This window comes from Lutra lutra, chromosome 7 (genome assembly GCF_902655055.1).
Source record: "Lutra lutra chromosome 7, mLutLut1.2, whole genome shotgun sequence".
Classification (NCBI taxonomy): Eukaryota; Metazoa; Chordata; class Mammalia; order Carnivora; family Mustelidae; genus Lutra; species Lutra lutra.
The window spans coordinates 43,676,552-43,703,625 of record NC_062284.1 but is presented as its reverse complement, the minus strand read 5'-3'; the positions used below and the strand labels follow the sequence as shown (position 1 = coordinate 43,703,625).

At 46.1% G+C, this 27,074-nt stretch overlaps 1 protein-coding gene across 7 annotated transcripts in view; it reads right to left on the bottom strand.

Annotated features, from left to right (window-relative positions):
* Window positions 1–385: 385 nt before the first annotated feature.
* Window positions 386–27,074, bottom strand: part of TLN2 (talin 2) — a 431,106-nt gene continuing 404,417 nt past the window's right edge. For all 7 annotated transcript variants that reach the window (XM_047736618.1, XM_047736620.1, XM_047736617.1 and 4 more), the window contains 7 exons: window positions 23,773–23,878; window positions 22,756–22,880; window positions 11,801–11,926; window positions 9,608–9,670; window positions 9,334–9,516; window positions 6,359–6,484; window positions 386–4,381 (listed from right to left, as the gene is read on the bottom strand). In XM_047736618.1, coding sequence (XP_047592574.1) covers window positions 4,253–4,381; window positions 6,359–6,484; window positions 9,334–9,516; window positions 9,608–9,670; window positions 11,801–11,926; window positions 22,756–22,880; window positions 23,773–23,878 — 858 coding nt within the window. In that variant the 3' untranslated portion in view covers window positions 386–4,252. The remainder of the gene's footprint in view (window positions 4,382–6,358; window positions 6,485–9,333; window positions 9,517–9,607; window positions 9,671–11,800; window positions 11,927–22,755; window positions 22,881–23,772; window positions 23,879–27,074) is intronic.

Below are 27,074 nucleotides of genomic sequence, written 5' to 3'. Positions count from 1 at the left end.
AGGCTCATCTCCCGGGGTCAGGTCCCTGTCAGGGCAGGAGAGCAGCATATATACCGACCCTGTATTTAGCTGCACAACCTTCCAGTGAGGTAACTCCATGGTCAGCGAGCCCCAGGCTGATGGTCCAGGAGGCCTCCTACTTTCAGAGGAAAATCACGCATCTTGTTACACATGGCCTATTTCTCTGAATTTTCTCTGGAGTCAGCAAAGCTATATGGAGCCCAAGGTCCCTGTGGCTTTGCCTCAGTCACGTGTGCACACACATCTCCTCTAACAAATGGCAGGTAAGCGCGGGGTTGTGGAGTTTCTCTCCCATGACAAGAACACATTCTGCTCCCCCTCCCCCACCCGTCCCCCATTCCCATGAGACTATCACACAGGTTCATTCCTTTAAAAGTTTATTTCTGGTGAATTAAAAAAAAATAATTTATGCGACCAGATCAATAAAGACATTAGGACACAGGGAAGAGCTTAACTTTCCTGTTTGCTTCTAGATTTTGCAGCCAGGTAAGAAGGCGGCTGAGGGAAACCCAGCCTCATGCTCTGTGGAACCAGGAGGTGCCGACGCTGACAGGGTGACTGAGACGTGGTGGCTTATTGGAGGGCTGGGAGGAAGGCCAGATCCCAATCTCTTTTCCAGAAAAGAAATGTCTCTCCATCGTTTTTTTTTTTTCTTCTTCTTTTTTTTCAACAGAAGCTCTGTCACGTGCCTGTTCCTAATGACCATCAACAGCAAGCAGATGCTCAGGGAGATGGAGCAGTAGTCTCAGGGACTTGGGGACCTTATGGGGGAAGACACCTTCCCCCTGAGGCTACCTACTGAGGCCAACACCTGGAAGAGACCTTGGGGATTTGGTCCCCGAACCCCTAGAACAGCTGTTAAACTCTTCGAGTTTCTGAATGCTCACTTCTTCACCTGAAGGGAACGTTTGCCCCCAACTTCTTGGCTCCCCTCGGAGTCTCAGAGGTGGCTACTCCCTTGATTGGCAGAGGGGACATTTTCTCCAGGGGTCCGAGAACTGAACATGCTCATAGTCTGTGCTGGGGCTTCAAGGCCAGAACCCCCAGAGGCCCTGCCACAGTACAGAACCTCAGAGCTGGGGGAGATGTGGGGGTTTGCCACTGAGAAGGCGAATACCTGTCCCTGCAGCCTGGTTCCCTTTGGCTCAGGGATGGCTTTGGTGGTGGGGTTCACTCTCCTGGGGCGTGGTGAATTTTGGTATTTATACATGGATAAATGAGGAATGGGCTTTGGTTACAAGAAACTCACGGACTAATGAAACACCCAGAAAGCACAGAGGGAAAGCCTCTGAGAAGCCCGAAGAGTTTTCCGCAATAGAGCATTTGCTGTGGTTCAGGTGGTTCCTTTGTGGGTGGCCAGAGGGCCCAGGACACCTGACTGTGCAGCTGCCCAGGCCTCGTGGTACCGCTCACTCTGACCACCCCCACCACACCTGCTGGGACACCAGCAGAGTTTGAGCAAGGGTCCTTAACTGAATGCGGCTTCAAGCATCCTTACCCAAACCTTCTGAAAGGCAGCACCAAGCAAAATCTAAACTCCCACATCACTGAGCGGTTCTGAGGTCAGTTCTGGTTCCTTTTTTGACCTTCCGAGACAGAAATTTCTGGACATGAAGCTCAGCCAGAGGCTGCAAGACTGCTCCTCTTCCTTGACAGGGAGAGAAGCATTTCTATGCTCCAGGCTGGGACAATTTTTACCTTGAAACCATCCTCTTGTTAGATGCTCCTAAATGAAAGCTCACACCCCACATGCAACTCCTATCTGCATTACCTGTTTTTGAAGAGCCAGAAGCCTCCGTCATGCCATTTGGGGGTCACGTGCTTATGAAATAACACAGTCTTTCAACCATTTGATGAAATGGGAAAAGAGCAAGGCAGCTGTGAGGCCATTCACATACACGTATGCAGTGTGGACAAGGAAAAAGCCCGCACCACGCCTGGCGATACCAGGAACCTGCTTCTCTAAGCTCCTAGCAGCAGAACCCTCAAGACAGGCGCTTACGTATACAGGTCCTATAAAAATAAATTTCAATCCACGCCTGTTCTCTCAAGTTGTCAAGGACAGGCCTTTCCACTGGCCTGTCTCCGGATACTTTATGTATCAAAAGCAATAGAGATTTTCAACAACTCTGGGGTAGAGAGAACTCACTGCCCATCCCTGCCTGGCTCCTGGGATGCCAGGAAGTGACATGGGACATGGACAGGGGAGAAGCACATACAGAGTCTGGAAGAAAATATGGTGAGGGTGGGCCATGGAGGGGCTTCCCAGGTCCTGCTACACAAGGCCATTAACACACCTTGACTCTGAGCCTTCCGGTTTGAGAATGGCCTCCAAAAGCACCCTGTGTCCACCCGTGGAATGTCTCTCGGGGACACCCCCACCCCTTGTCCATGGGTCCCTCAGTTTTCATTCTGAGGGGTGCGGGACTGCAGCCCAGGGCAGGGATGAAGGGTTGTACTAGCTATATTCAGGGAGAGCCCAGAGTGTGCTAGATTCTCCCTGAGAGGCCAGGGCTCTGCTGCTCCCTCCTCTTCAGAGCTGGGGCCTCCATCTCCTCCAGTGCCCTATATCCTCTCTCCACTTGCTTGTTATTTGCACTGTATTTCCTCTAACTTCCTACTTGTCTGGAAAAGAAATTCTCTGTGTAGCACTCGGAAGTCTCTCATATATATGGGACATGGTCACAAGTTTCATTAAAATTTACAACTATGACATGGGCTAGAGTCTACTAAAGCAGGCCCATGTTGGAGGACCAGAGCACCCACTTTTACCCTGGGTGGAATCCAGAAGCCATACTGTGGATGAGACAGGAGATTGGGCACCACATTACTACAGGGCAGTGGAGAATGGCTGTCTTCAAAACCCACGTGCCTCCATCCCACTGCCTTCCCCTCAGGCACCTCCATCCCCACTGTCTTCCCCTCAAGAGTTCTCTCAAAAACACTTGCTACCTGGCATTAGGATCTATTCCACAAGCCATTCGTCCTTCATGAACTGTCTTGATTAAAGGCTCAGATGAAAGGTAAATTCAAGATCTTACAATGCCCTTTTAAGGAAAGGGCTCTGAAAGGAGAACAAAAAAGAGAGAAGGGGGGGGTGAGCGAAATCCTCAAGGGTGGCATCCAGAAGACAGACTCTGGAAATACCACATGCTTTTACTTGTAAGACGCACTGGTCAGCACAACCGTCTTGTTAAAGGTTCACATGGATTGTAGGATGCATCCAGAGTTTAAGCATACAGAGACACAGAAAAAAGGTCCACTTTGGGTTGCAGGACAGGCGACAGATTTTGAAAGAGATGACTTGCAATCCTGAAATCTAACCATTTTGGGAAAGCAGAGGAGCCAATGGAGGACTGGGAAGGGGGAGTCAGCACAGAATGGCTTTATTCTAGCTGAATCCCCACCTCGAATGCTTCGGACGACTGTCACCAGGAGGCGGTGGGTTTGTGTGGGCAGACTTGTATGAACGGAAACAGCTCTGCAGAGGAAGGAGCCCACACATTTTATTACAGCCCCCGCTCACCAAGCCCTGGCAGTCCCCTGTACTCCTGCCCTTTGGATTACGGAGGAAAAAAAAATCATCGTTCGATTTTCTGAATACAAGACGGGTCTAGATTGTACAAGGAGCTTACACACTGAGGCAAGAAAGCGTGCAAATGGGAGCAGGAATTCTCCACCCTCTGGGGAAGCCAGTGCTTGAGACACAGAAGGACCTGAGTTGCCCTCCTGGAGTCCACACTGGTTTACGTTTCTGGCTTTTATTTACTGTGTCCAGCTCCAACTTCCATCTTCTCCTGATAGGGAGAATAACATCTAGGACATCAGTGATTTTCCCCAAGCCATTCTTTTTTTCCTCTTAAGATTTCACAGAGGGCCCAGGAGTGGGGCCTAGAGAAGGACCGACAAAAAGCAAAAGTGTCTGAGAATGACATAATACTGACTTCTCTTTTTTGGTAACAGTTCACGAAACATGTGTCCCTCTCTCCTGAGATAAGGTGAGGCATGAGGGGAGGTGGCGAAGGAGCTGTGGGTGGGACACTGTACCGTGTGACATCACGATCATGCAGCCGGTGCCCTACAGGACAGAGACGTGAGAATGAGCACTTGGCTCTGGGTTGGCCCCAGGGGGAGGCAGGCAGTTTCCAGGTAAGTGCCCAGCCTCTCAGGAACACTGTCTGTCCAGTTCTTGCAGGGCTCTCCCCTGGGGCACGCCATCTTGGTTCTGGCCTTATCCTTCATCCTCCCTCAGCTCAGTGGGTAGGAATTTATACTGTTGTTGGCGGATCTGGGCCAGTTTTTTCCTTGCTTCTTCCAGTTCGCGTTCTTTTTTCAACATTTCCTCCTGAGCGGCAATGATCTAGAAGGAAAGCAACAAGCTGGATGGATCTAAAGCCTTCCAGGAAATCACCCTCCCCAACTCCATTGCCTGTCTCATGAGCTCCCACAGCCTCCGCTTTAGGATGACACAGCAAGATACCGGGAGTAAGTATCTTAGCTCTGGAGACCAGCTTCTGGGCCATATTCTGGGTTTTGAGACCAATGACCCACGAAAATAAGCTGACTCCTGGCCACTGATTTAATAGCACACATCTACTGCACCCCTACTATGCACCAGGTGCCAGTGTAAAGCACTTCACTTGGAATATTCTATCGTCTTCCTGGCAACACGGTGAAGTCGTCCCTATCAAGCGTCCCATTTTTCCAATGAGGAAACTGAAGCTGAGAGACGTGGGTCCACTTCCCTGAACACCCAAGTGGTGGAGCAGGACCTGGCCAAGTGTTCTTAAATCTAAAGCTGGAGTCCTTAACCATGTGACAGTGTTCATATATTTGTTTCATGCTTCTAAGATTTGATCTTAGGAATATTAGTTAATAGATATCAGGTGAAGAAGGTTAAGTTTGTGTTCAAGAAAGCAGATAGATTTCCTTCCTGTGGGTCCTTTGGGAGCCCTTCCTAGGCTCATGATCACTGTGATAGTCTGAGGTGGAGGTGAAGAGGGCAGGATTTCCCACACTTATTTGATCAGCGACCCTTCTTTGTGGAACTTCTCATGGAACTAATGTATCAAGAAAGAGAGTCTAAAAGAAATGCATCCAGCGTATTTCGAAACACAGGGAATGGTTCAAGAAGGGCTAAGGAAGGCATGGGGATGAGTAACTTCCTGGTACTGATAAGAAAACCAATCTTGGGCACCTGGGTGGCTCAGCTGGTTAACCATCTGCCTTCACCTTGGGTCATGATCTCAGGGTCCTGGAATCAAGTTCTGCATCAGGCACCCTGCTCGGCGGGGAGCCTGCTTCTCCCTCTGCCCCTCCCCCAAACTGGTGCTCACTCTCACTCTCTCACAAAAATAAATAAATAAAAATCTTTTAAAAAGGGGCGCCTGGATGTTTCAGTCAGTTAGGCATCTGACTTTGGCTCAGGTCATGATCCCAGCATCCTGGAATCGAGTCTTGCATCGGGCTCCCTGTTCAGCAGGAGCCTGCTTCCCCCCCTCTCTCTGCCTGCCACTCCCTCTACTTGTGCGCTCTCTCTGTCAAATAAATAAATAAAATCTTAAAAAATAAATCTTAAAAAAAAAAAAAAAAGAAAAGAAAACCGTTCTTTTTTTAGCACATACCCTCCCCAATGTCCATCACTCAGCCACGCCATCTCTCCACCCCCCCTCCCCTCCAGAAGCAAAGAAAACCATTCTTGTATAATGGATTTATATTAACACATACCCCAAACTGCAGGCTTAATTTCCTCAAGTTTGCTCCTCACTACCATGCTCAAGAATGTAATCCTTATAGGCCAGAGGCCCATTTATCCTTATATAAGTTCTGTTATGGGGTTACCATTCATTCTCTCTGTAGGGCCAACTACCTGGAGTAGGGTAGTAGCTCCAAATCCATCATTTTATTTAAATGATAATACTATTGTCTTCCAACTTCTCTTCTTCCCCTTTTCTATAACAGAATCCTTGATCTGGGCTGGGCACAGGGCTTTTCAGGAAAGAATACTACATTTCCCAGCATCTTTTGCAGCTGGCTTGGTTGGGCATGTGACTAAGGCCTGACCAATGGCACGTGAGAGGAAGCGAGGGTGGTTCCTGACCCATGTTGGGCCAACTGGCCAAGGCAATATCTCAGGGATGGTGGGGTGGGTAATAAGGCAGATGGAGCCTGGGGCTCAGATACAAAGGAATCAGCACACCACTGATAGACTGCTTACACCCAGACTGTTTCACAAAGCAGAAATATCTCCATCCTGTTTAAGCTATTGGTATTTTGTATCTCTGTTAGAACACCATGCCCATCTCTGGAGTAAACACGTCTGGATTTAATCACAAACCTGAGCAATGCCCCCTACAAACTTTGTTTTCACTACAACATCATCATCATCAGCTTTGCCAAATGCTGCCTTCTGGGCCGCACGAACAAGATTATCTGAGGCTCTTTTCACAGCATTTCCTGCTGCCTGGAGAGGGAGGAAAAAACATATATTATATCATTAGAAACAGCCAATTTGGATTCAGCAAGAACAGACATGAAAGTACAGTTCATGGAACTCTGAATCAATTTATCTTCCTATCATCCAATGATAATACAGAATTTCTCTGTTGTTAGACTCCATATGTCTGTCTAGCCGTCCACCGATTTCACCAACACTGGCACCTACCTAACCTTAGGTCATTCACAGAGAAATGAGATCCAGTTCCTGGCTCCCAAGGAACACAGATTTCTGAGGGGGGATTTTACTTATGAAAACAGATGACTGTACCAGTGTGAAATGTGTGTTAACAGAAGCATGCCCAGGGCTCATCTCCTTGGTCTAGAACACTACCTCCCTCTGCCCCAACCAATTAAGACAAACACAAAGTCTTGGCTCAGACAGCACTTTCTCTGTCTGCTGTGGTCTTAACCACAGCTCCCCACAGCGCTCCCAGAGTGCTCTGTCCATGCTTCTGTGTGGCCTCTCCCACACCTGTACCCCTCTCCCTCTTGGACAGTGAGTAACTCAGGGGCAGAGGCCATGTCTTTTGTCTTTGCCTCCCTAGCAGCTGGCACAGTGGGTGCCCAGGGCTGGTGCCCACTGAATGCTTCTTGAGGGAATGAAGGGTAGGAAAGCACAGCCTCACCCTGCACGGGGGTGCTGGGAGCCCCACAGTAACTAGGGCCCCCATAGACAGGTATGTTTTTAGAGGCACAGCAGGGCTCCAGGCCATTGCTAGAGACAGGTAAAGAAAAGCTTTCCAATGCGAAGTCTAGATCTTTCGTAAGAGCTATAGCCCAAAATGGCTTACTCTTAATGAGCATGAAGCATGGCTCTGGGGACTTGTCCTCTGCCCCCTGAGGTTTGAAATTTTCTTTTAACGGTGGTCCAGGCTTCATTAAGCCTCCCATAGTCCTTGCCCAGTCCCCCTCAGAGTCAAGGACTGTGCACGGGGATGAGCCATCAGAAAGTTGAGTTCTTGTCAAAGTGACTAGCTCATCTGGTGGGTGATTTAAAGTGACCCATGGAGACCATGAGGGCTTGCACTAGAAGGGAAGGAAATGCCAATTAATATATGACAAGTTCATTCTCAAAATAGCTTTATGAGGTCAGAGGTCACCGTTGTAGTTACCTGATACAGCAAATGGGTTGAGTTATTTCTCTGAGACCCTGCAGCTAGTATGTTACAGAGCGGGGATTTGGACACAGATCAGGGTGGTCCTGGAGAACCTCTGGGTCACAGCAAGGGGCTCAGAGGTGACACTGCAGCACCCAGTTACATTGGTAACGATGACAAGGAGAGCTACCGTGCTTTGCCCGTGTAAGTCCTCGGGACTCATACAAGTATGTTCACATCTCTTGACCTTCATAAGAGCCAGTTTGGGCATCTCTATCATTATTCCACGGCTGAGGCGGATAAAGGCCCAGAGAGTGGAGTGATCTGTGTTAAGATCATGAACTTAATACATGGCAGAGGCAGGACCTGAACCCAGGTCTCCCTTAACTCAGGATGTTTTCCCCAGAAGTGTTCCCCAAGCCCCCAAGCCACATATTCACTGACATGTAACTCCTCATTTCCCCCCTGGGTTTATCCCAGGAGTTGAATTATGGTAAGGAGGGAGACTCAGGAGGACCGAGCATCAGAAACACACTTCTGGACTTTCAAAATGAAATGAGAGTCCCAAATGTGGGTGAAATTGTCCAAACATTTCTGCCATTTATGTTTTTATTCATGACATATAAATTTTTTTTCATCCATATAAAGAGTCTGCATTCTAACACTTCTAATATCTAGAAAATCTAAAAAATTGGAAACAAAATGTCCACAGTATAAGGAAATTCTGGCATAATCAGGTGATGTAGTATCATGCAATCATCAAAAATGAGACTCATGGAGCATGGACCAGTTAGCTTTACATAGAGAAATTATGAAGCCTTTTCTTCAAATAAAAAGCTATGTATGATAAAACGTCAAGTGGAAAAAAAGCAGAATGTCTCTTGCTATGATGACAAGCAGACAGTTATTTTGTATAGACATAGAAACAGGAAGAGAAAAAAAATGATAACATTTGACATGTGAAGAGGTTGAGCCTTTGTGATTTTTTTTTTTTCATTCTAACACTTCCTTCTCTGTGTTTAAAACACTTCTGTGATTAAAACAATCAGGAAAACTCATGTGCACTGGGAGGGATTCGATTATAACTTTCATCATGAGCACATTCTCTGGGCTCTGGGAAACCTCAGCCACAGTCTTCTAGAAATTTCTCAGTCCTTTTTCTCCTTTCTTTCACAAACAGGGCATGAGGGCCCCTACTGGAATAGGTGCCACCTCAGGTGTGAGAGATGTGCAGATAAAGACATGGTACCTGCACCTAAGAAATTCATGGCCTTGTCAAAGGCTGTTCTAAAGATAAACGTGGCGGTCCCCAGTGACAGGAGCCATAAGAGCGGTCTGGCCAAGTACTCTGGCAGGAGAGAGGAGGGAACAACTGCTCAACACACAGCAGTCAGGGAGGGCTTCCCAGAAGAGGTGACTCTGGAGATGAGTCACAAAGAACAAGCAGGAGATCACCAGGTGGGGCTGGTGGCGAGGGTCAGGACATTCTGGGTGAGCGAGGGCCCCAAGGCATGAGACCAGAGGCACACATGGAGAATGTCAGTTTGCTGGGGCAGGTGTAGGATGCATGGCTGTACTGGGTAGAAAATGAGAAACGTGGGACAGAGTTGCTGATGGAAGGCCTGGTGGGTCATGCCAAGGAAGTGAGACTGTCCCCTTTGGCGACACTTACCCGCTCCAACAGGAGTATTTTCCCACCAGCATCAGTGACCATTACCTGTAGCCGCCTCATGGCCTCTGAGTCCTGGTCGGCCTTCACCTTGCAGGCCACAAGCAGCTGAGCCGTGGAAGCAGCGACCTGCTTGGCAGATGAGATGAGCTTCTCCTCACTGGCATGTCCCTGAACGGAGGCATTGGCCGCCTCACAGAGACTGCTGGTTGCAGCTGCCACCATCCGGGCCTGGGGACAGTCAGTAGAGAAGTGATCCATGGCCCAAACCTCCCTCCGGGAATCCAAAAAGCAAATGGGAAGGAAGGAAAAGGTGACTCACGGCAGAAATCAGCCCCTGGGACCACTGTCCATCATCGGCAGCATTGGCGGGGATGGAGCCCACCTAGAGAGTGGAGGGTAGAAATCTGTAATGAGCGCTGGGAGGCGCAGGGGGACCTGCAGCCTCCCAGGCTCTACCTCACCCTGGAACCAGAGAGGAAAACATCTCATCAGACAGCACGAACAGCATGAGAACGGGACACCATTTCTGTCCCTCCAAGTCTGTTCCTGCACATCCTGGCTGGGGTCCCTCTGGGCCCCGGGGTCTTCATCTGAAACACTCAGAATGGCCACCATTTTGTTGCTATGTAGAGTGTTTCTGGGCCAGCTGCTCAGGAATGAGGGATCAGGGCTGTCCTCCCATGCTTCTTTCCTCTGCTGACCTTTCTCCATTTCACACGTAGGAGCCATGGAGGCCTCTTCTTTCAAGGGCCCAGGGAAACTTATATCTCTCCTGATCACTGACCCTAAAGCCACATTGTGACTTTCTGGCAGGTGATGGGGGTGGGGGGGTGAGGAAAGCAGCTGCTGCCTTTCCTTCAGCGCAGTTGATGGCAGACCCTTGCCTTAAGGAAATACAGACTATTTTGTCAGGGGTCAGGAGAGAAGTAGGAAGCTGGACATTAAGATGATCTCTGTTTCTATTTAGAAATTACATCAACAAGTGAAACATTTTCTGTCCAGATGCAGAGGGTACAGCTTTGGGAGGGAAAACCTTTACATGGTGGGAGGTGCCTGCAGAGGTCAGAGGGAGTACCTCAATTTGAATATGGAATTAGGGATCTGTTAATTATTAGGCGCCATACCAAGGCTCAATGAACATCAGATAAAACCCCAAGGTCCTGTCTGTAAGCCTATAGTTCACTCTAGTCCTGTGGAACCACCTTTACCAACCTTCTAAATGCCTGAATATATTCAACAAATGTATAAGCAAGTTAGAGTCTCTTAGAACCTAGCAATTTGGCTCACAGTTGGCCCTTTATCAAGGTACTGAAATTTTTAGGTAGGATATTCTTCTCAATGATCCATTTTTAGTATTTACATACTGATTGGTCAACAAGTACTTAGGTGAGGTCAGCCCTCTGTTGCATCTACAGGGCATAACGGAGAAGCACGAAGGGGCAGACTGCATGCCAGTGGAGAGACAAACATAGATATTTCATATATATAATAACAAACATACACACGTTATATATATTATATATATAATATCAAACAATACAGCACACAATGGCTTAGAAAGAGGAGCCGTGGTATGCGGGTTGGATTGGGACAAACTTTAGCTCACAGGAGACTTCATGGAGGAAGATGGATGGCCACTGGTTGGACATAACTTCCTGTCCGTATTACAAGTTGTGAGGTCAAGGCACAATCGTATTTGTCTACTTGTACGTGGACGGCAAAAGTCTTTTAATATCAAACAGAAGTATTTGACAATTACGGTGACCAAACCCCAAACCCACAGCCTGACAGGATTTCTGTAGTGCCTCCAGATCTGAGAGGCTCTCCACAAGATGCAGTTTGGATGGAGTCAAATTCCACGGTGTATGGGAACAACACGCAGAATATTTTAAACTGGGAGACCCTCCCATACCCAGCATTAGTCTAATATACTATTAATCCTCGGGTCACCGAAAGAGAACTATGCTTTCATGCTAATGCAGATGAAATGGATGACTGGGGGTCAGGCCCATCAAAGAAATCTCAGGTTTTAAAACCAGACTGGTCTTTTGAACAACAGGCTCAGGAAAATGCTAAGGGCAGAGTTGGACAGCATTTCGCCAGAGCCCTGAAGAACGGACTGAGTCGTTGGAGAAGGAAAACTGTATTATGCCACCCCTGACTCTGGTGCTCCCAGAGCTATCCACTAGGAAAATATGATAGTTTACATCTTTAAATAGCTTCATATACAGTGGGACTATAAATGTCTTGTTCAGGGCCTGATCGCTGCCTGGAACGGGATGCTTTCTTTAACAAGAAGCAGATGATTGGCCCAGAAGCCAAACCCTTCATTCTGGATGTTAGGTTTAAGCAAACAGAGTTTTCAGTGGGGCAGACATGGGCAATTCAGGGAGGGAAGGCTCAGCAATGGTTGCCCGGGGGGCCAGGCCACAGGCCTTCCCACCTTCTCTTTGGTCCTCAGAGACTCACACTGTCCGAATGTCCCAGAAGCTGGCCAGCGCGGTTCACCCACCTTTCCTTGGGCCACCAGCTCCCTCTGGGCTGCCGAGGCCGACTTGACCAGGGCACTTGTGGCGGCAGCAATGGACTTAGCAGCTTCCAAAATCTGTTCTTCAAAGTCCAGGGTCTCATCTGCTTGCTAGAACAGAAGAAAATGACATCACATGCCGTTCACATCCACGAAGGGCACTTTTTGCCAAACTACTTACTGCTTGGTCACCTGGCTCTTCATCTGTTTATGACTTTTTTGTTGACAAACCACACCCAGGTAGAAAGGCCAGAGCTGGCAAAACGCCTCTCCATCTGCTGCCTCCCACTACCTCAATTCTAAAAGGTACAAGCTGCTAGCGGTGGCATTCGACACCAATTTCCAGTCAGGAAATTCCAAGACAGACTATTTTTCTAGACCAGAGTTTTTAAACAGACACAAATTCACTGTGAATAAAATATGCTCAAATGGTCCTGTTGGCATCAATAACGAAAATTTAAATAATCCCTCATCAAAGCCCAAGGAGTGGGTGGTGGTTGGTACACTCTTCCAGAGCCTAAAGCTCAAAAATTGGGTTGAAGAAAGGAAAGGTGGCTAGGAGTTGTGAAAAGCCTTATTTTTCTCGTATTTGTAAAAACAAACGTGACAAAGCATTTGCCATCTCTGTGGCTGAGCAGGGAGAGTTCTGTACCAACCACAGATCACCAGAGGCGGGAAGGACACTGAGGCGACATGACGTGGAGGTAGAGTCTCCCGGAAGTCTAGGGCCTGGCTCCACCTGGGGAAGGACACTGACCACCTCATGCAGGTGCTGTCAGGCTGTGAGGGCTCTGCTCCAAGTTCACCAGCACTGTGCCCCATGCCAGCAGAACAAGTCGGGAGGCTGGAGAGCAGCACTGGTAAGCGTGGCAAGTGCAAGGACCTTGGTCCCCGGCTGGCTGGGATGCAGCCTCACCATCTGGGGTGGTCAGATTAGATGCCCTCCAGGTCCCTTCAGCACTCACGTTGTATGAACCTAAGCAGGGTTAAGTTCCCCTTTGATTATAGAAGGTTGAAGATGGGGCTATTATCTTTCAGGCATTGTGACGATGGTCAGCTAGAGCAATACTTTTCTTTGTGTGCCAAAAAATAGATAAACTTTACCCTCTGAACCAATTTTAAGTGGACCATTCAGTGGCATTAAGTACATTCACAATGTTGTACAACAGCTATGTTTTTAACAGCAGCTACTATGTGCCAAGTTCTTTGTTAGGCATGTCCAGGTACGTTCCTTGTTTAATTCTTACCAAGCAAGAGGAGAACAAATATTCTACTGTAGAGTCATTCTCATATTCACAGTGAGAAAAGTGAGGCTCAGGGAGGTAGAGTGGTGTGACATGGTCATATGGAGACATGAATTCAGACTCTAAACCAGATCTAAACCTCAGCCTCTCTGTTCCATGAGGATATGTTTTTACTAGCCTGCTTGCCCGTGGGGCATCAGGGAGGACCAACTTTGTAGCAGAGGCTCGGAGTGGGCCACTAATGGTTCCATGCGAAACATCAGGCGGGATGGATACATAGATACATTTCCCCCCCAGTTCCTATTCCTTACTGCCACATCTTGAACTATGAGAGATGCCAAGCTCATTTTTGTTTTCACAACTCCAGTGTTATCAAAATAACATTTCAGGGCCCATCTAGGGACTCTGACAAATGATGCCAGCATTTTAGAAGTCTGTGGACAGAAGCCATATATTCTTTCTTATCTGACAAAGTCTTGCTCTAGGAGCAATCAGGACAGAAACGGATTCAGTTGCAGTGGATTCATTCTGGAGGAGGGAGCTTATAGGACTGGTGGAGTATAAAATGTGGTTACTGAAATAGAAAAACAACTCATTATAAGACACTCTGGCATAAAAGATGCTATAATACATAGGCTCCAAGGAAACTGCATTAGGCGAACTTGAATTAAGAGCCTTTTTGGAAAGTTGTTCTACAAAAGAAACTCAAGCGTGTAACAGATTAAGGTACCAGGGGAAACCAGGTAAGTTCTGAACCCATCAGAGGTCCCTTCCACTGGGGCAGAGGAAAAGGAAGCCCATGGTGGCTTCTTAATGTGTCCCAGATCCTTGTCTCTGGCAGGCTCCAAGGTATGTGGAGTACCCCATCAGATTTCTGATCTCCCAAATTTTAGGATCCACAAAAATGGGACTTTCTTAATTAAGTGCTAACTCTAAGCATGGGGTAGATCTAATAGAATCAACTTGTTCCTACCAATTTGACAGGCCTCGCCCACGTCTTCCGTTGCCCTGAAGGTCCCCCCCCCAGAACACATACTTGAAATAGATACTCAGTTTGGAAATATTTTTGACACCCACAGATTCTTCTTGCAATGGCAACTGGTATAAATGTCCGCTGGTGAATTTTTGTTTTTTGTTCCATCACATCTCTATGCTTTAAAAAGGACATGGCAGAAAGCCGCATCTCTGGGGGATATTTGCTCTGACTAAAAAGCACCAAGAAGAGCTGAATAAAGCTGAATGGGATGGCTCTAGGGGTGGAGGGCTAATGTTTAGACACTGTAGGCCAGGTTTAAAACTAAGACAAAACACCCACCTCTCTCTCCTACTGGAAATAAATGTCAACACCAGGTGTCTCCTCATGCCATACACAACTTATAGCCTAAAAGATGGGATTCTCCCTGAGCCAAGGAGACTCGGAAATGTCGAGGTGTCCCTGTCAGGGGTGCCCCCCTGCTTGGTTCCCACCAGCACATGCCATGGCCTCTGGAAGGAGGACGGTAACAGCTAAAAAGGTGCTCCACGGCATTGCAGAAGAGGAGAGAAATGGAATGGGTTGGCTTTCAAAGGACCTTCCTACAGAAAAGGATCACAATGAAACTGCAGGATTTGTCAACAGAAGAAGCCCCACTGTAGCTGGGAGATGGGGAACAAAGAGGATAGTAACGTGGAGCTTCCACAAGGAGACCCAGAAGTATCCAGAGACCCAGGGCGCCACGAACTTAAGAAAACGCTCTTATTAAGTGGGCTAATGAACAGACAGCCCTCCCTCACAATCACCCAAGGATCTGGTTCAAGATGCGGATTGTATCTCAACAGGTCTGAGGCGGGGCCTGGGAATCTTCCTTTCTGATAAAGGTGGGCTGCTCCACGGGAAATGCTGGCCTGGGTGAAGGAAAACAGACTCCGGCTAACCCAAGCCTACCAGCCTGTCCTCTCTTCCAGGGCACGGACTGTGTTTTACTCAACGGATGTGGTCTCTCCAGCACACAATCAGGCAGTGTAGACTACATGATAAATGTTTGCCGAATGAATGTATCCATTCAGAAGGAGTCTCCGGAGTTCTAGAGTTCAGCCAGGAGGCAATTCACATGCTTGCAGCAAGAGAAACGCAGCGAGTAAGCATCCACATCAGGAACTGTCCATTCTGAGTCCCTTGGGGAGGAAGGCACGTGCATCAAGGCGCTGGCTCCTGCGCTGTTTACTTGTATGCTCTGCCTGCACCCTGCAACCGCATCCACAGCCGGCTGTGACACGTCCTCAGGTGTCCACAGAGGTAAACGGCACTCCCAGCATTGTGCAAGGGGGCACTCTTAGCAAAGCAGCACCGGGGGAAAGAGTCCTAAATGTACGAACTAAGACTCTGCTCTGCTTCATGAACGTGTTAGCTACGGCCTCCGAGGGCTGAATCTGTCCTCTCCTCCCCTGTTCAGTGACCTTTCCCCTGCTCCCCTCCGCTGGGAGAAGGCCACTGGCCCCTTTACCACCCGCTTTCGGAAGCTGTCGTTGTTGGACTGCCCACTAAGCTCCTGCAGAGGATGAACTTAGCCTCACCCTGGCTTTCTGGTAGCTGCGAGAAAGGCCCAGGCACTCTTTTGCTGGTATTTTTCCTCTTTGGTGCTCTCCTACAGAGCTCCTCTTTTTAAAAAAGTTAGAGGTCTGCTAAGGTCCCTCTGGGGAAAGGTCACATTTGGGGCTGGCTCCCTTGTTGGCAGCTTCCTGTGCCCTGGAGAGCCTCTGAGGACCCCATCTTGCTCTGATCTGTCTAATGTCTCAGGAGCTTGAGTTTCACTGGGGTAGGAGTGGCAGGGGGACAGACGGAAGGGAGAGGGAAGGTCGTTCCTCATTTCTATTTTGCCTTTTGGCCTTTTAGGGATTCTGAGGACATCATCTTTGCAGTAATTCATTCATTTCCTGAACCTGCCTTCCTTCCTACCTCTCTGATGGGGGTACTATAGGTAAATTATAAATCTACAGAGAGCAATACTGACCCACAGCAAATGCTCAGTAACTCCTCGCAATTAATTTCATTATTACTTCCCTCACTACATATATTCCTTGTGGTTTTATTTTGTTATGTTATGTTAGTCACCATACAGTATATCATTAGTTTTTGATGTAGTGTTCCATGGTTCATTACTGGCTTGTAACACCCAGTGCTCATTACAACTCTCATGGTTTTAAAAACAGTTTTTTAGACTTTGGGCTAAGCTAGTTTTTCTCTCTCGGGATCATTTTCGACTCAAAATTTGGAGAAAGGTTCTAACTGCCATTTCTGATGATAGCCTAAAATTATCATAAATAAAAGCCATAAACCAAATTTGAACAGAATATCAAGTAATACACGCTACAGACTGGAGCTGCTTCCAGCTTCTCCCTCGACATCGAGACAGGAGATGGGCCCTCTGAGCTCTAAGTCGGCGACCTGCATGTTCTGACCACGTGACCTTAAGCCGTGGCTGCCTTTCTCCAGGGATCCATCAGGTTTCTGTTAGTAGCTTAAGGAGGAACCTCAACTCTCTCAGTCCGTTAGTTCGGATGTGTTACAATTCCAAATGAAACCTTTCTTCATTAAGAAGGTGCTGGCTAAAATAACCAGGCACTACTTTTTCTCTGCCTTCTTCTCTCGGTCTCCTCTGTGGAGAGGCCCTGTCTCCCTCCTGCAACATCTTTGCCAACCTCCTCTCTAACAGATTCTGGGGCATATACCGCAGAGAAGAAGAATGCTTGTCTGTGGTCCTTTCACTTGGTCTTTTGTTTGTGAATTACATCCCTGCAGCTCCTCCCCACAATGATCTTGAAGGTGAGGGAGGTGAGGGTACCCAGAGGACAAGGCTCAAAGGTCACTGCCCTGAGGTCGGCCTTCCTCCCTGAAAACCTCCTTTAAGGGACTGCCTTGCTAAGAGCAGATAAACACAACAGTCAGTTTTCTCACAACAGGTGGAAAAAAGTGCATCACAACGCATGGTGCCATTTTTCCAGTTAGGAGCTGTGCTTTGCTCTGTGTTTCTTAAAGTCTGCAGAATGCTTGCTACTCAAAACCAGGTCGTAGTCCATCTGAAACTTAAAAAAACCCTTTGGACATATTCTTTAAAAGTGTGGACATTTTGCATATAATTTAAATGTCCTTGAGGGAAACAAGAAGGCCAACACCAAGAACTCCCACCACACCAGGGAAGCATTTTCTGGCCAGTTGGAAGTGTGAGTGGAATAGGCAGCCACATTTCTCCTTTTTTTTTTGTAGTGAGTCTGGCTGCTCCCGGTCTGCTTCTGGAATTGAGGGGAGAGGTGCCTTGGTGGGGGAGACCTCAGTCTGCACCCAAAGACTCAACTGTAAGGGCCATACCAGCTTTTCTTGTAGAGGCCCCATGGGTGGGTTATCTTCAAGACCCTCACCTGTACTATAAATGAAAATTTACAAATGGGAAAATTCTTAGAATAACTAGACCTGCCAAGAGCCCCAATCTGGTCTCACCCCCCCGAAAGCTCCAGGGAAATAGTAAATAGTCAAAGTGGATGACAGAGAGAAAGCAGTGCCAAGTGGTTTTTGCCTGCCACTTGGGGAGAGACCAGCCTTTGTACCCAGATAAGGAGTAATGCATGTTCATGCAGCATCCATTAGAAAAGGTCCAAGCTTGCACAATTAGGATCTTGGGAGTTGGTTTTCCCATAGTACCTACTGTTTCTTTAGGGCATTTGTTTGTTTGTTTGTCTGGATGAAAAGTAGTATCAGTGAAATGATCTTTTAATTGCTACTTCCGTTAGGCAGAAAAATCCTTCAAGATCATTGGGATTTCAGAAAAGTCACGTGCATGTTTACTTAGGAAGCATGGACAAAAAGGATAATGGAATGCTTTCAAGTATTTGATCAGATACACCCACCACATCGTAAGCTCCTTTGCTCTGACTCCTCTACATGTCTGCGGAGGGTGTGACAAGAGCAGCTCCACTACTGGCAGGGGTCACTGGGAACATGAGCTAGCTGAGCTCCGCACACATGCTAGCTGGGCTCCGCAACATGGAGATGGCTTCCAGACCTAACCAGGGGAAGCCTTCCTGACTCATTTGTTCAAACCACTGGCTCGCCAACAGTGTGGGGCACTGCTTATATGCATGCACACAGACGTGCTGTTAAAGGAGCACTGCTTCTCTGCTCCAAAGAACTGAGCTACGGGCACCATAGTGCTCTTTCCAGAAAGCAGAGCTCACAATCTTTTGTTGAGAGAGATCAGAATGAACGCACACATTCTTTGCAGGCTCCTCCAGGGGGAGGAGGTCAAAGCCAACCAAAGAAGGCTGCTGTGTGCCAGAAAAAATGTTTCATAATCCCAAACTTCCTCTTGCACCCAATTAGGCTATTGTCAGCTTATTCTAAATGTGACCAACCTCTACTGACCAGTTAACCTCTTACAGGAAATTCAACAGACAGAGTACGGTCTGCACTGCATTATCTGTATTAGATACATGCAGTCCTAAGCAAGTGTATATAAAGCACAGTGACTCACCCTCCCTACCGCTGGTATGGCCGATTCGGTTTATACATTGTGATGCTATGGGTGGAAGGGAAAGTTACAGAGAGTTGATCTGTGCTTGCATTTTTGCAGAAAACTTGATTAAGAAAAGGACTAATTTCAAAGCTGAGGATCAGGACAAAAGTGAAGTACGATGCAATGTCTGGATGTGTTTAGGGTTGATAATCCCGATGTTTATCCCATGGTACAAACACGGGCTAGAACCTTCCATTTTTTTCCACTGAGCATATCCCTTAAGGATTCATTACTGCACAAAACTAAGCTACACAGAGTATCTCACATCCATAATTATGATTTGTTTCTACAACAAACAAAAGAATCTAGCAGTACTGACATGCTACAAGAAAAAAAAATGGAATATGACATCATGAAAAGGAATGAGCACCCCGTCTTCTAAATCTGCTTGTGATTTTAACGTGTTCTTTCCTGTTGGCTTATAAGCTATATTAGGAACCCCCGGAGACAGGGCAAGACACTGTAGGAATATGTTTGATATATAGTTGGATTAAATAACAACCTAATATATCAAACATATCACACAGAGGCCTGCAGAAAAGGCATCCAGGTTGCACTGGACTCGAGAACAGGCACCGTACGTACGGCAGGAAGTCCATTACCTGTCTGTGGAGCACAGGCTGCTTGTACGTGTGGAAACGGCGCCATTGGCAACATCACAGGCTCATGCACCAGAGCTCACTGACCTTCCCCTTTTGCCTTCCTGCCATCTTCCCAAGCAAACAGTGGAGCTAATGGTGTGAATTTGTTATTCACATCTGGGAGATTCCAGGCAAAAAGAGGTGCTTAAATTTTAAGGTCCTGAGCTGGAATATACCAGGAATCATCTTCATAAACCAGGAAGCATTCTACTTTTAAAACAGGCGACCTGAGAATGTGGGGAGCAGAATAATTTCAACAACAACAACAAAAAAAACCCAAAAAACAAAAACCCATTGCCCTTCCCCAGTACTATTCTTCAAAGCAGTGTAAATGCCCCACGGTTACAAAGGAAAGCATTGTCAGCTCTGTGCTGAGGGCTTGTGTGGTCGTGTGTAGTTTCAGGGAGAGGAATGTGAGAGCAAATGCTTATTCCTACTATCCTGAGGATTCCTTCCTTATTTCAGTTATGGAAGGGCCTGGAGAGAACTGGTTAACCACAAAAGACTGGTTAATGGTGGGGTCAGATTGGACATTTTTTTTTTCAACTAGGGACATAAATTCCTTTGTGAAGGCAAGAAAGATATTTTATTTCATTTCATGCAGTTATTACCACAAAGCAGAGGGTACTCTGAGGCACAAAAACCATAGTTTGGGTTGACGGTTTCTTTAGAATGGTTTTAGAGGTACTGTAACCCACGTGGCCGGAGCCTCTGGCCATTGGGTGGAGTAAGGCTTCAGATCACTTTCGGGCACTCATGAAGTACGAAGCAACCCTCCTCACATGAAGACGGGAGTGCCCTAAAGTAGACATCCCCAAGGAAGGGGCTCGAATCAACAGTTATGTCCACTTTGACCTTCCCAGAAGGATTTCTTGGCTTTGTGTGAAGACCCAGACTGTGAATACAAAGGCTGGATGATCCCAGGGCAGGGCACGGAGTGCACCCCTGGCCCACTTCAGCACTTTTTAAGTGCTGTTATTTTTAAAACACTGCTTTATAAAAGGTTAAAACATAGGCCCTCCCTTAATTCCATGGTCACCCTTGTACATCTCCCTGTCTCCTTCATATGCAAGTTTTTGTTTACAGAGTTGTAACCATAATGAGCACATCATTCTGCATCCCGGGTGTTTTTCTTTTTTTACTTTATATTGATGCCATGAGCATCTTCTTCATAGGACACAGTCCTATCAACCATTCTTTTAGATGGCGGCGTACTTTTTCGTCAAAGAGACACTCGGGTCATATCTAACTTCTTCCTACAAATGAGGCTACAAGGAATAGGCTTCCCTGACACACAGAGCTTTCTTTCTCTCTGGATTTTGTCCTGCAGCTCGGCACAGCTTCCCAGAAGAGGCATTAATAGCTCAAAGGGTACAGGCAAACCCCAAACTTCCTCTGGGGGGCTACAACAGCCTCTGACTACTGGCTAGACCCAAAGGACTCGGGTGAATGGACTCCGCACCCAGAGCCCACATCCACTGCTTCCAGCTCCGCCAAGCCTGCTGACTCTGGCAAGGTTACTGTGCCTTTGACTTTGCATGCACGGAGCAGGAATGGAAATACGTGTTGCTCTGTGGACTTGCTGCAAGGGCCAGATGAGTTAATCCATGCAAAGCACCTAGAAGGCTGCCTGGCTCCTGCTCGGTACTCAGTCAATGCGAGCCTTTTGTTCTGTTTTCTTTTTGCTACGGCCATCAGCTCATGGATTTATGGAATAATTTTTATTGCAGGCATTCTCCGAGGAGGTAGTAGATAAAAGTCTCTGAAGCATAGTTTCAGTGATGGTGGTACAGTTACTGCTTATTAAGTTAGGCACTGTGTTCTTAAATTATCTCATTTAATTGCTGTAACAACATTTATTCTATGGGGTAGGGCCTCTAATGACTTGTATTTTCAGCTCAAGAATTCTAAGGTGAATCAATGGCTAGACAGAGGGCAACTAGGATTCAGAGACAGAGCTCCCAGGGATCTTGCAAAAGGACAGACGGAGAGGGATCGAAACAGGAGCTCTCAGGACCCGGCAAAGCGCTAATGTTACAGGAGCACCAGGCGAATTCTCCACAACAGTGCCAAATGACATGACTTCAGCATTAGCAGACGGAAGCTTTCCAGGAAAGGCTTGTTGTGTGAAATCAGATGAGGAAGAGGAAAAACCAATTACGCACAAAGCCTCTAAATCTTAGTCAATGGTTGTTTGCTTCTCAGCTGAAAGTAATTTTCCATTTGTGATTAACTTGATTTACAAAGCAGAAATAAAGACACAGACAGAAAATGGGAGTTGTCCCTATACACACACTCCTTGCTTAAGCTTGTTGAGAACAACCTGGACCATTTCAGACCACTTAAGACCTTCAGCTTAGAGGCTAGTGGAGCGAACCCTGGTAAACCCCCAGGTCAGAAGCCATGACTCTCAAATTACCTCTTGATGAGAAATTTAAAGACTGCCTTCACCAAGTCTAGAGCAATTATTAGAAGACTGGCTTGAAGAATTTCATGGTTTTAAGAAGGTTCCCAAGGTTCATACATTCACTACCTGCTTATGTCTACTTTCCACACAACATGAATCCAGGCTCTGCTTTTGAGGGGTGTGGCATATTCTAGTGCTCAGACTCCATCCTTTGGTCTAATAAAAAAAGAGTTTTCGGCATATGTAATCTGAGGGATCCAACTTTTCTGAGGGCAAAACCAGATTTTACTCCCTAAGGTCCTTGGGTCCTTGGAAGGGAAGTGAGGTTATAGGTGCCATAACTTGCTTGATAGGAAGAGAAAGAGGCCTCCTCTAGCTCTACCATCTTCTGAAGATAATCATGGGGGCTGGTGGTAGAGGGCCTGGAGGGATAGGTAAGAGCTTAAGAGGGTTGGGCTTTACCCCTGGAGCACAAGCTCACTGTCCTTTTGTGTAATCATTGTCCTCGCTGCTGCCCAATCTTAAAATAGTTCTTTAAATGGCCGTTTCTCTTCATATCTACTCATGCTCTTAAGTTTTAAACATTTATCCCGATGACATACACAGACGAGGAAAGAGACCAGCCCACCACAGCCTCCAGCACATACTGACAAAGTCTGTCACCAGATCCACTTTTGAGGTCCACGTTGTCCTCTCTATCGATTTTAAGGAAAGGAGAGACCCACAGCATTGCTCTTTGCATTACATTATGGAAACCAGACAATGGGAGGGTGATGGCATCAAGTTCAGGGACAGGGATTTTCCATAATAAGCACCCAACACCTGCTTTAGACAGAATGGAACTGAACTTGGATTGTAAATGCCCGGGTTCTTCCTCTGGATAACCCACAGGTATTTTTCTGGGTGGTTAACCGAAGGATCCACCTCTGGGTTTCTCTCCATACCCTGTGCAAAGGTGCCAGGCCAGGAGAGCAGGTGGGCAGCTTGGGAGTCTAACCGCAGGGAAGGAGACAAGCCTCCCGAGGCATACCAAGCTCCATCTCACAGCTGTCCGCAGGAAGACCCAGTGACACCAGACAAGCAGCCACACACGGACACTCACTTTTGGTTTTGCTCTTGGCTTCAGTTGCTCTAACTTCTTAGCAGCAGCCTCAATGGATGCTGCAGCCCCCAGTAATTCTGTTTCTGCAATGACGGTTGGGTCTTCCGGATCCACCCACTCTGTTCCTAAAATCAGTCCAAAGAGGGTCATTCTTGGTAGCTGTGACCACAGGGCTTCGCTACAAACAGTATCTGGATTGGCATGCAGGGAAGCTCCGTAAGGCTACCAGTGGCATGGTGCCGAGCGATCATCTCTCTGGCTCTCACAGAGATCGGCTGGGGTCAGGGGAGCTCCTGTGGGCTCCTGTTTCTCTAGGCAGATGTACACAGCCCTGGCACAGTCCTCAGTGAGAGTTTCAAAAATCGGGATCTCATGGTCCAAGGCCAGCTCGAGATTTACTCTAACTTCTCACTTAGAGCTCACGAATGCCAGTAACCATTTCTAAGAGACTGAAGACTTTGCTGACCTTCCAGATTTGCCATTCTCTTCTCTGGGGACTCATGAAGAAGAAGCATTCACCTCAACTCAAACAAAGGGAAACTGAATTTCTCTGGTGAGGTGACTGCTTCTAATGCCACCATAAAGGGGTGTGCAAACAATGTACCCAGACAGCATCATTTCCTAAACATGAAGTGTGTTATGTGAACGAGGAAAAATATTCTGATGAAGGAAAATACAGATAAAAATAAATGGCGACACCCCTCAGAGAAGTGAGGAGTTCCAGACGGACCATACCATTTTGGTAGAAGTACTTAATGCAAAGACTGGAAAAAAGCCTTGTTTCAGGAGGCTATAACCTCCTGAAACAAAGAGGTAATATAACAAATAGTTATAATTATTATTATAATTTTATTATTAAAATCTAACTCTATTCCCATTTGTTTAGACAAAAAAAAAAAAAAAGTACCTCACTGTTTCCCTGGGGCCTGGGCTGGCTGTGTGGTTTCTCTGCTCAGTTCGAGGCACTGAGCCTGTACTCAGTTCGCTGTACTCGCTCGGCGCGAGAGTGCGGCCTACCTTTCATGGCTTCCGCGGCCTGAATGAGCTCAGTCACCGCGCCGGCGACGCGCTTGGAGAAAGCAGCCAGTTGGTGCTTGAGTTCCGGGCTCGGTTTCTGAAGAATCTATGGATGAAGACAAACACGTAAGAAAGACAGTAGCCACTGTGAGAGAAAGTCCACTCTGACTGGCAGACAGAGTTGGAGAGCCTGGTTTTATGGCAACTCTGTTACCAGGTGACTTCGAAACTTGAGGGAAAACACTTGAGGCTCACTGGCCTTCAGTTTCCTCACGTGAGAAATGAAAAGCTGGGAGCCAGGAGTTTCCCTAAGGTCCCTTCTGACACATTTCCCTAAGATCATAAGTGAGATGAGGTCCTTATTTGTCCTTCATTTGCACTTTCACTCGTACACAAAACGTATGCATACAAAAGTGACCCACAGTATAAGAACGATCCAAGGGAACATGAAAGCCTGAGGTTGCAAGTCAGTTGGTACTTGTGACCAAAAAAATGCGGGACCAGAAGACATAGGAGACTCCGGGGGGGGCCTTAGAGACAAAGTCCCCATGACAGTAACAACCAACTGATCAGAGGGCTGTTCCTGAAGGAACATTCCATCTCCAGGGTTTTGACTGCAAGCTCTCCTGGGAGAGGCCCTGAGGATTTTCTTTCTTTCAGACTGGCTCAAAGGTTTTTAAAACTTCTTCTTTTTTTTTTAAATGGTATTAGAAAAGATATTCGATATCCAACCCCCACTCCAATTTATAGAATATCCTGTGAGGATTTCTCCTCAAATCACTCACAAATGGAACTAAGAAACTGGATGAGACCTCTACCACGAATTTATATTCAGACTTAGACCATCTTGCTCCTTCCTAATTTTGAAATTCTTCTTCCAACGTTCTTTTTCTGTATCTCTTTGCCATACTTCTCAGTGGTCATTTTCAGATTTAGAAATGCCAAAACACTCAACAGGAAAGCACAACGGCTGTCTCTCTATGGACAATCCTGAAGTCTCTGAGCCTGGGACAAAGCCTGGACTTTGAGACAAACTTGTGATCACACCTGGCTTCACTTGCTCCTGGTTTATGACATCAGGCAGAACCCGTTCTCTCATCTGTAAAACTGGAATACTGCCCATCCTTCAGGACTGGCATAAAGAGCAAATGGACTAACATACAAGAAGCATCCTGCGTGATGCCTGGAGCACAAGAGGAGTTCACTAAATGTTATCCCCTTCTTGGTGTCCCATACCCTTTTTCACTAGGCCAGGTAGCACACTCTTTCTTAGGAGTCTTTTGGACCCCAGAGCTAAAAGAGAACTCTAAGAAAAGCTTGGTTAAAAAAAAAAAAAATCTGGGGTTGGGGTAGTTAATGGGATTATACTTGGACCAGCCCCAGGCACACTAGTGCATAGAAGATAGTATATTAAATGCTTGAACTGACTGGTCAAAGATTTTTGAATATCATTTTACTGCATCTATCCCCATCCTCCTTCCTCTTGCAATCTTTTCCATTTATATTTGTTACTGTTCTATGAATTCAGCTGCTCTGCTCTTACTTTCTCACCCTTGAACTTATATATAGCACTATGCAGATATTCAGAACTCAGAATAGGGGCACCTGCCTGTCTTGGTTGGTGGAGCATGCGACTCTTGATCTCAGGGTTGTGGGTTCAAGCCCCACATTGGGTGTAGAAATTACTTAGAGATAAAATCTCTTGGAAATAAAAGCACTCAGTACAAACCTGTGAATGAGTGAACAAATGAGCAGATGAGTAAAAACAGAACAATCGGGACAATTGTAAAAACAGCTATCGGGACAAGTCCTAATATGATCGCTTCATGGATCAGTTCCAAAACCACAATAGAATCATGGAAAGGTACAGGGAAGGGGTTAGGTGTCTTTTATTTTCTAATACAACCAGGGGAGATGCAGTTTAGTTAAGTGTAGGTTCTAGGGTCAAACTATGTTTGAAACCCTGGTCTAGTTACTTATCCTCTCTCTAAGCCTCAGTTTAAGGAAATTGCCTATTAAATAGGCATAGTAATAGTCATTTTGTTACAGAGTGGTGGTAAGATTGTGTAAATTAATATGTAATTTAATATATAATCCCATCAGGGCTATTGAAGGAACTAGATTGATATAGAGCCTGGGCATCAGGATTTTTAAAAGTCCCCCATGTGATTTTCATATACAGTTGTGAACCTGTATATTTGTCATGAGCCACAGCTCCAGACTCAAATGGCGGCATTTGGCACCACTTAACTGTAAAAGGTTATACTATTTTTTTCTTTTTTTTTTTTTGAAACAGTGCATGCTGTAAGGCCACCAAGTGAATAATGGTTATGGCTCAGGATTTGAAATGCTAAATGGTCCATAGGCCTTGTTTGCTGGTTAGATGGTTTATCCATCAGGGTCAACAAAACAAGAATAAGACAAGAATTAAAGGTATGATGGGAGACTCACAGTAAATGATGCACTGAATGTTCTCCCCTTAAGATCAAAAATATGGTAAGGATGTTTGGTCTCATACTTCTATCAATATGGTACTAACATTTCTGGACAGTGCAACAGGGTAAGAAAAAAAACAACAAAAAAATGGCACACAGAAAAGAAGTAAAATAATTTTTGTTCCTAAGTAAAATCAATTTCAGTGTAGAAAATCCTGAGCATCTGTAGAAAAAAGTTTCTAGAACTAATAAGTGAGTATAGCTAGGTTACAGGCTATAAGGTCAATATTCAAACATCAATTATATTTTTATATATAACAATAAAAATTGGGAATTTTAAAGAAGCAGTGTCATTTATAACAGGATAAAAATTATGAAATTCCTAGTGTTAAATGTGACAACAGATTTGAATGCTAAAAACTATAAACACTGTTGAAATTATTCAAGAAGACCTAAATATATAGGAGAGATATACCATATTCATGGATTAGAAGACTCTTCAGATGTCGATTATCCTCAAATCTCCCCTACACTTCCAGTCAAAATTCCAACAAGCTTTTTTAAAAAAAGATATTGACAAGATGATCCTAAAATATATATGAAATGCAAAGCACATAGAATGCCTAAGACTATTTTGAAAAAGAATGAAGTTGAAAGTCTTAAACTAATTGATTTTAAGACTCTATATAGAAAGTCATAGTGGTAAGTAATCAAGATATTGTAATATTGGTACATAGACATATAGATCAATGAAGCAGAAAAGAGTCCAGAACTAGATTCACACTTATGGTCAACTGATTTTCATTAAAAGTGCTAAGATGTGTTTACTTCAATGGGGACAGAATAATTTTTTTCAGCAAATGGTGA